General features: G+C 42.4%; 1 protein-coding gene across 1 annotated transcript in view; it reads left to right on the top strand.

Annotated features, from left to right (window-relative positions):
- The window catches only part of lrp4 (low density lipoprotein receptor-related protein 4), a 110,453-nt gene that overhangs the window by 65,339 nt on the left and 35,241 nt on the right, over positions 1–9,873 (top strand). Inside the window, exons 3-5 of the mRNA XM_080025984.1 lie at positions 3,194–3,310; positions 8,586–8,699; positions 9,099–9,215. Coding sequence (XP_079882110.1) covers positions 3,194–3,310; positions 8,586–8,699; positions 9,099–9,215 — 348 coding nt within the window. The remainder of the gene's footprint in view (positions 1–3,193; positions 3,311–8,585; positions 8,700–9,098; positions 9,216–9,873) is intronic.

Raw genomic sequence — 9,873 nt, 5'->3', positions numbered from 1 at the left:
ACCAGAAGGCAATGTGTCAGACATCTGGTATTAGTGGCATGTGAAATCTGACGCCATCTTTGAGGCTTATGCTTCTGTCAGTGCTCGTACCTAAAATAACTGCAACTATAAATATTGCTTTCAACATGCGCATAGTGCAATTCCTTTGTGTGTCTAATTGTTCATTCAAAAATATATATTTTTATGGAGTTTATTTCATGTACTACTTGATAAATGGAAAGCTGGCAAACTGTAAACTTTAGAGCAGTTTATAAAAACACTAAAATTAAATAAAAAATTGCTATCTATCACAATTTATGAATCGTAACTCCTGTATGGTGATAGATATATCTATGTCGAAGGAAAGTAGAATAAATCATATCATGATTCTTAGAATGCCACACATTTAAGGTTAGTTTTGAGCGTGTAAGTCTGTGTGTGTTTGTGAATACAAAAAGTGTGTGTGTGTGAGAGAGAGAAACACGTATTTATTTGCATACACTTGTCATCTCTCCCTATTTGTGTGCTTAAACAATTCCACACTGTGAACACGGTGTGTTTACTTAGCCTGTGCAGCTACAGTTTGCTTATGTCTACGTATGTGTTGTGTGTGTTGTGTGTTGTGTGTGTGTGTGTGTGTGTGGGTCCGGGTGCGTGTTAACACCACACTGTCTTTGTCTTCAGATAAACTGAATTATTTATTGAAATGTTGAGCAGCAGCATTTTTCTCCTCTTGTTAGCTGAGGTCATAAATGTGCTGACGCCTGGCCAGAGATCCTTTCAAAATGCCAGAACTCTACTGACAGACTCTGTGGATGTCTTGCTAATGGACCGCTGTGAATTTATCTTCTGAACCTCCAGCTTATTGCAGCAGTTATGGCAAAATATTGAACTCAAACCATATTTCATTGTAGCTTTGTGATATGAAAGTGATTCATGTCAACTGAAAGGAAAGTTGTCCTGTCAGACCTCACTCTTATAGGAACATACCAGTAGTTTTCCATTGTTGTATCGCAGTCTTCTTTAATGGCCTTTCAATTTGATTTTGATTGTTGGATTCCAAATTAAATTAAGCATTGATTAATTTTGTCAATACAATTTCAGTTTTTAAAAGCTATACAGATATATAAAACTAAACTAAAACAATTGGTTGATTTATAAATGTTGTGGATACATTTCATTGGCCAGATAATTGATAAATCAAGTAATCATTTCAGCTCTCCGAAGATTCAAAACTGATTTTGAATGCTAAAAAAAAACAGTTGGCTACTAATTATACGCTCTCAAAAACCTTTTCGCCGCTTTCTGTTTTAATGCTTATGTCAGATGTTGATCAATAACAAGACATTCCCGATCTGTGAGCGTGTTCATGAATCTGCTCCGACATCCAAATATTGATTGTTGGCTTTGACCAAAAACCAAACTGGTCATGCGCTTCTGTACGTTAATGGAACATCAAATCTAAAAGGCCCATTTGAGCATGTTGAAAAAGATTCTAGTTGTTTCTTGCTTTTTAACTGTTGGATTGTTTTGATGTTGGCAACAGACTCTCAAATACGTTTTAGTCCACTTGGGAGGCTTTTCAACACAGTCTGTTCTCACCACGGTACACACATGTTACATTGACTTTGACAGAAGCATGAAGGCGGAAAATGTTCAGAGTAACCTCTTGTCAACCACATTTTACGTCCCTCCTACAAATTGATGTTTCACACTTCACTGAAATAACCTGAAACCAATGGCTGCCTGGAAGGAAATGGATAAAGAAACTGATGCTATGATTGGGTTAATTAATTTCAGAAATTGGAAATTGAGCCAAATCGCCAGCATGATTTAGACAGAGAGTTCATGACAAGGTGACTGAGGACAATTACAAGGGGTGACGGAGGGAGAGATCGGGCAAGCAAGATTGTATAGTTTTCTAATGTCTCTCTCTCTCTCTCTCTCTCTCGCTTTGTGTTCGTCTCTGTATAATGTAAAATGCATGCGGCGGTATGTGGGTCAGTGGGGTTTTCACTGCCCCTGGAGAGCAGAGCCACACCCCGCCTCTCTCACACACACACACACACACACACGCACATACACACACTTCCTTTAATCCACTCCCTTGTTCTTCCGCATGTCTGCCCCTGCCGCTTAACTCGCCGCGTTACGTCATACATTTTTCATAAAGTCTGCGTTCTGCTCGGTCAATATTTCATGTGGTATTGACAAGCGGGGCGAGAGTCCACTATTAGTAGTATAGCCGCTCCCTCTCTTTCTCCCCCCTCCTCCTCCTCCTCATCCTCCTTCGTCCTCCCTCCATCCCTGGCTGGCCTGTAATTAAATTAGCTGTGTCTGTGGATGACAAAGGGCCAGTCATTGGGGCTCTTGCTTAGATAGCGAGTAGCTGCACTCAGAGCGGATATGAAGTTAAGGAGGAATGCAATGGGCTGCTCTCTGGTTCTCAGGGGCAGAAGGTGACAGAGAGGGGAGAGAGACGTGTGGGTCTAGATCAGGCCTCTGGATGAGTTGAAACCAGGAAGAGAAATAAAGCCATCCTGAATTTAAAACGGTCTCTGTCCAACTTTGACCTTCACAGTCTTAATGTTACTAATAATAGTAATCGATAGCATTCTTCAAAACAAGTTTCAGAAATGTCAGTGGTGTTAAAATGTATTGTATACAGCAAGGTGTAATACATCATGATGATACAGATCTTTTTGTTTGTGGTGAAATTGAAACTTCAAAAACTCAGTTCAAGCCCAGCCTTGTTCCAGGGCAAATTGTTATCTTCACAATGTCTGTTAGCTGTGGGAGTAAGACATCACTCAGGAATATGATATGGTACGATACATACAACATCAAAAATCACAAATATCGGGGGTGTGTGGGGGGCTGGGGGGGTGCTAATTCTCTATGGGTGGGCGCTCTAACCACTACAACACAAGCGCCTCCCATAGATTCTCAGTCCTCAGTAGCAGCACACCACAGGTTTGAATCTGGCCGGTGGTCGTTGTCTTCATGTCATTCCCCTCTCTGCCCCATTTCACCTCTGTCTCTCCAAACTATCTAATAAAAGCATGAAAAACTTTTAGAAAATATGAATACATCACAAATATGAAAGCAAGCAAAGGAAATGCAAACTCTCATCTCCTCTGGTCCCCTCTTAGCTTGCTGTGTTTGTTTGTTTGTTTGTTTGTTCCTGCTGACACACGTGTTGTCTTGTTTACAGTGCTCCCCACCTGCTCTCCGCTGGACTTCCACTGTGACAACGGCAAATGCATCCGCCGCTCCTGGGTGTGTGACGGAGACAATGACTGTGAGGACGACTCGGACGAACAAGACTGTCGTAAGTACACTTCCTCTCTCTCTCTCTCTCTCTCTCTCTCTCTCTCTCCCACAACCATGTTGATATGTGGTGTCCAACACACACACACATTCACACACGAACACACACACACACACGTAGTTTTACATGCATACACACACACACACACACACACACACACACACACACACACACACACACACACACACGACCTGCTTCGACCTGCCCTGTCAGGCATTGGGTGGAGTTATTTGAATGGACAGATGTTTGGGGCAGCCACGTGCAACGAGGTGTTTGTTTTGATTATGAAGGAGCTGCCTGGATGACACACACACACACACACACACACACACACACACACACACACACACACACACACACACACACACACATGGGAGGTCATCAGTCCCACAGTCACCTCAGAAGACATTCTTTGACCTTTGCTCTCTGTATCCAGTTGCTCTTTTGATTTGGTGTGTGTGTGTGTGTGTGTGTTCAAACGAAAATACCCCTCAGCTGCTTGCCGGGTAGAATGTGGCCTGCTGTGGGTGAATTAAGGAGTATCTATTTCTGCAGGCACATTTCTGTATCTACAGTATGCAGTATTGCTGCCTGCTATGTCGGTGTGTATGAGTGTGATCCTTATATCTTTACTGTACACACAGAGAGGAAATCTTTGGAAATGGAGAAACATTTGGTCTGTTCTTCACTGCTTCAAAGGGATTTTTTTGAAGTTAAAGTTAATGCCGCATTCATGCAATGTTGGCTTCCCGTTACTCTGACACTTGGGAGTGGTCATCATACATTATGCCAAGATGTTAAGCCCTGCTCATATCGAATCAAGCTCTGCGTAATTTTTTTTTCTAAAAGCAACACGCCCATTCATTCGTGTCAACACATTTCTACTCTTTACCTAGCAATGGAAAGAAAACTGTTGCCGCTGTGATCATTCTCCAGAGCTGTAAAACCCTCTTTAAGTTTAACGAACCAAAGTGCATTCATGTGTTACTCAAACTGGCCTACATGGTTTGTATTTTGCCATCATAAATAGCACTCTCTCCTGGCCATTGCAGCCCCCTTCACTGTTTTAAATTAAGGGCCTGACTGAATCCCCGCTTACCCCCACTGCTGTCTTTTTAGTTGTGTCATAGTATTAGTCTAAATGAGCTACTTAAGCTGTGTTACACTTAAACATGTGGAGGGCTTTGTTATCAAGTGAAACCATATGCATTAAAGATGCTATGTAGTTCCCTTTTCTAAATTAGGTGAATTCAGTAGAATTTAATTGAGGGCTCTGTAGCCTTTTTGACACTTTGTGTAGCCGTGTTCACTAAGTGTAAGGCATCTTAGCTGTCAGAATTCTGATTAACTCTTGCTTGGGACAATGTTGACATGCTGTGTTTGGTATCATTAAATATGAAAAGCACCAGGTATTGAAACTGTCAGGTCACATACAGTATGCAACCTTGGTTCCTTATTATTTGAGACCCCTGTCTTTTTATTATAAGTGCAATGTTAACCGCTAAAGTATGCCCTTTTAATATAAGGCTAGAATTAGGCTAAGGTTAGGTTAAGGGATTGCGGTGCAGTGGCCGAGGAATGCATAACTTCAATGGGTATAGGTCCTCACAAGTGTAGGAGGGTAGAAGTGTGTGTGTGTGTGTGTGTGTGTGTGTGTGTGTGTTGTTCCATTAGTCAGGGTGGAGTTGGTGGTCAGATTCCATGAACACAAGGTCCAATTTTATCTCCGTGTTTACCAGTAATGACTCCGGAGGCTCCATATGTGCTGTCTGATCCATGTGAATGTATAAACCACAGGCCCATCGTTCCATCACACTGCCAGGGTTAAGTATGATTAAAGTGAATCACAGAACTGACACAGTGTGCGGGGACGGGAATAGTTCCAGGCAGTGACGTGTGGCTGATGAAGACAACACATGGCACAGACAGTCTGGCAGTGTCCTTTTAGTCACTATCAATATTCTGAACATTAAAGGGGCAGTATGTGATTTTGTTGTCAACATCACTTTTAGTCAAAATCTGTGAAAATCTCCTCCAGATCTGCTGCATGTACGTACTTTGTGTGCGCTGAAGAAAACATATGTTAATACACAGCCCAGGCTCTGTAAACGGACATGTTGCTAGCTACAGTGGCCCCCCCCTGTGTTTACATACCAATACGCAGCCTAGGCTCTGTAAACCGGAATGTAAAGGAAGGGTAAGAAAACAAAGGAGGCCCAGTTTGTGCAGTCTGTGTCTTCATATAGACAGGGTACAGAATAGGAGCTATGAGCTGGCTAGCAACGAGCAGTGTGTGTGGCAAAGCTCTTATTTCACTTCATCTGTTCTTTAATGAAGCTAGTTTCATAAAGTATCAGAATAGGCAGGAGGTGTGTGTGTGTGTGTGTGTGTGTGTGCACAGCAAGTACAGGTAAGCTCTTTCTCCTCCTATATGATTTTTCTTATCTGTCCCTCATCCAGTGTATTCTCCTCCTCCTGTGTTGACCCACATACTGTATATCAGCAGTCAGCCTGGCACTGACTCACTTCCTAGTGGGGGGTCTGTCTGTCTGTCTGTCTGTCTGCTGCGAGCCGCCTATGAATTTTTCATCCTTTTGCCCAGTAAATTTCTCTCCCTCCCTTGTTCCCCAAACTACTTATTATTTCATGCTACTTTCTGTCTCTTCAGGTTTTGAGTTTTTTTTTTTTTACCCTGGTCCGTCTACCACATCCCCAATATATTTAGTTCCCCCCCCCCTCCGCCCCTCCTCCCCCCCCCACCCCCCCGACATGCAGTGGTTGTATTTCATAATTTAAGAGACGGGGAGACAATCCTCTGCGCTCGGCTGGAATCGAAGCAGTTGTCAAGATGTTTCAGACAAACACGTAGACCTAATAGGTGTGTCTCGGTGAGGGGGATGTGTGTGTGCACAGGAGATATTCTGAAGTTTTTGATTTCACTGAAAGAAAAAGAAGAACATTACACACACACACACACACACACACACACACACACACACACACACACACACACACACACACACACAGTCAGGGAGCCTTGTAATGACCCCTGCACCCTTTGCTCTTTGACGTTTGGCTTCTGTGTGAATGATGAGCATCTTCGGGGCATGTTGACCTCTGAACTCCCCCCTCTGTTTACCTCTCTGATCGGAGGGGAGAATCCATTATTTTCTTAAAACGTCAATAATAAATTAAAAGAGTATTTGTCAACGATACGGGTGAAATTACATTTTCTTTTGCGTCGGCCCGGGCTAAGTGGAGATGGGTGTGGGTGAGGTCAGATCAGCAAAGGCGAATATATTCAACTGTAATTGCTTATCACATAGTATGGGTCTATTCTGCTTGTGGGAGGGTTAGTCATTTAAAAAATGCAATGCAGAAAAGTTCAATACATTTTTGAGGTCATTTCTAAACAGTAACGCCTTTTACCTCGTTCCATTAGCTCAATGTGTCATAAGGGACAGTAGTTTTCATCTTATAGAAAAAAACACACAATGATCTCCTAGTCTTAGTCGTTTCTATCCGTGTAAGTAGTTATGGAGTCATGAAATTCGTTTTTGATTAAACCCGTAAAATAAGACACACACACACACACACACACACACACACACACACACACACACACACAGATACACACTGTATACACAGGCTGGAGTCACTCATCTCAGAAGTGGATTGCACTAGTCTCAGCTCGTGCTGCGATGCTGCAACACCCCTGTGGAACTAGGATGAAAAATCTCTGTGAACTAAAGAAGAGCTTTATCTTACTCTGCGTCCCATCCCTTTATTCTTTGGGCATCCCTTCTGTTTCCCTCTCGCTCTCCTTATCTCTTTCTCTCTCTGTTGTCTGGGCTGTCCAACACTCTCACACTGTAGTGATAAATTATGGATAACCTTCTGCTAGGGGCCATCCATCATTGGCTCTCCTTGACACACCTGTTTACTCTGCCCCGGGCGAGCGTGGGGTAGGCAGGGCTGTGCCATTGATTGCGGAGGTAGAACCGTGGCAGGCTTAGTGTTTTGAAAATCCATTCATTCCCTTATCAGTGGAGGTGTGATTTAAAAGAAACAAAGTGGAGTTGTTTTTTCTGGATAAATGGGAGTGGAACAATGTCATTGTCACAGTGGGTGAAACTTCACTGGAAGGGAAGTGACTCTTGTCTTAACTGCACTGTCAGGGCTGCTGTAGGGATGAATAACACATGTGCCTTTTATCTCCGGTCTCAAGGTTAACTGTCTAGTGAAGCAACATTTCCTAACACACTGCAGACAGTATAGTTAATTAAGACATACAAAAAACAGCCAAGGGAGTTACTGTGTGTATATCAAACCAGTTTAGAATTCAAATTAGTTTAACATTTAAATGAAATAAGGGAGTTTGTATGAAATCAGATTTTGAATTTTTTTTTAATTAAATAAATCAGTTTTACCATGGCAGAAAATAACTTATGATCAGAAAAGTTTAGAGTTTGGACCTGTCCACATAATGCAGGATTGACACTTGCAAAAAAGGAAGGTGTGTCTTAGAGCATCTTTCTTTTCCCACCATGAAGTCTTGTTGTCACTGGCATCTGTTTTATCCAATATTCATTAAAAGCCGAAAAAACGTTAATGTGGTTTGGTTGACGTGTGTTTATCAAAAGTGATTTGTTACACATCTTGGAAAGGTGCTGTAAAAAATATTTGTATTATTATAGCTGATGTTTTCACCCAGTTTAGTGACCATGAAGACAGGCACACAGTATGATTTTATTCAGCGTTCAACCTTACTGTGTTGCTAATGGTATAGCTGTCGATAGGACGTCTTTGGTGCTTGGATCGAACCATCAGGATATTCAGTGTGTGAGTCTTTGAGCGGTATAGACCTGCAGCCCCCAGGAGAATTCAGCTTGTTTACGGAGTGAAAGAAATCTCTTTCTTCTCCTCTGTTCTTTTGACATTAAAGGTCACAGTTTCCCTGGTGTCCGTACAGACACACTGTGTGTGTGTGTGTGTGTGTGTGTGTGTGTGTGTGTGTGTGTGTGTGTGTGTGTGTGTGTGTATGTGTGTGTGTGTGTGTGTGTGTGTGTGTGTGTGTGTGTGTGTGTGTGTGTGTGTGTGTGTGTGTGTGTGTGTGTGTGTGTGTGTGTGTGTGTGTGTGTGACGTCAGCACAGCTCAGCAATGGCTACCTCTTATCTAATGTCTTTGTACAGTGTATCTGCTCCTTGCCTTTTGTTGTTGTATCCTCATTACTTTTCCTCTGAAACTTCTTTCGATTATTTTTTCTCCCTGCAGCTCCCAGGGAGTGTGAGGAGGATGAGTTCCACTGCCAAAATGGCTACTGTATCCGCAGCCTCTGGCACTGCGACGGAGACAACGATTGTGGGGACAACAGTGATGAGCAGTGCGGTGGGTACACACACACACACACACGCGCGCACTCACACACGCATGTTTGTACGGCTATACTTGTGAGGACATTTATTGACATAATGCATTCCTTTACACTACTTCATTTAAAGTAGTGGTAACCATCAAACAGCCCTATAAAAGGCCTGTCCCAAAGTGACAACCTGACAAAATGTCCTCCCTCCTAAGGTCTTACACTCAAATTGGTTCTCATAATGTACAAGTGTGTGCACACACACACACACACACACACACACACACACACACACACACACACACACACACACACACACACACACACACACACACACACACACACACATACATATATATATAATCCACCTCAATGTCCTATGGAAACAACTTGTGAGTTTGTTTGTTTTGTTCCCACATTTCCAGACATGCGCAAATGTTCGGACAAGGAGTTCCGCTGCACAGACGGCAGCTGTATCGCAGAGCACTGGTACTGTGACGGAGACACGGACTGTAAGGACGGCTCGGATGAGGAGAACTGTCGTAAGTTACAGAGTGTGAGAGAGACTGTGTGAAAAAAACTGTTGGAAACAGGGTTAGGTGCTTTTTCAAGGTAGAACAACTACACGCATGCTTAGTCAGTGTTCTGAATGTGCATCTTTGTCACACTTGTTTTTGGCCTTCACCCACACGGAACCAGTGTATTTCTTTCAAAATAAAGAGACCGCAACATATTTTCTATGGATTATTTTATTACCAAATAAAATTTAAAAAAATCTGAGCGACATAATAGTGTCATTTGGTAATTGGGTTAACTCATATAATTTATTGGCTCCAGCTTAAAAAACTAAATTCCACAAAAAGCCCGTCATGCAGTGTGTTTATATGCACGCTAGCGCCTGTTCTTTTGGGCTTGTAAAAGTCATGCTAATGAAAAATCCAACTTCAAGAGAATCGGGGTTAACGTTGCCGATTTTGTTTTTAATTTAACTGGCGTTCTAACGCTGTATTTTATAAGAGAGCACACAGACCGCAGACAGGGGAACTTTTATCTGGAACAGCACAGAGTCAGGATACAAAGGAAAAAACATTACTCATAGCAGATGCTGAACATAATGTGCAATTATGCAAAAACGATGTATTCTCTCTCATCAGTCCCAAACTTCTCAGGCTGCTGCTATGATTCAAATATATGATCATA

Source organism: Ammodytes marinus, assembly GCF_949987685.1.
Source record: "Ammodytes marinus genome assembly, chromosome: 1".
Classification (NCBI taxonomy): Eukaryota; Metazoa; Chordata; class Actinopteri; order Uranoscopiformes; family Ammodytidae; genus Ammodytes; species Ammodytes marinus.
Note: the sequence above shows the minus strand (reverse complement) of the source record. Positions and strands in the feature narration are given on the sequence as shown.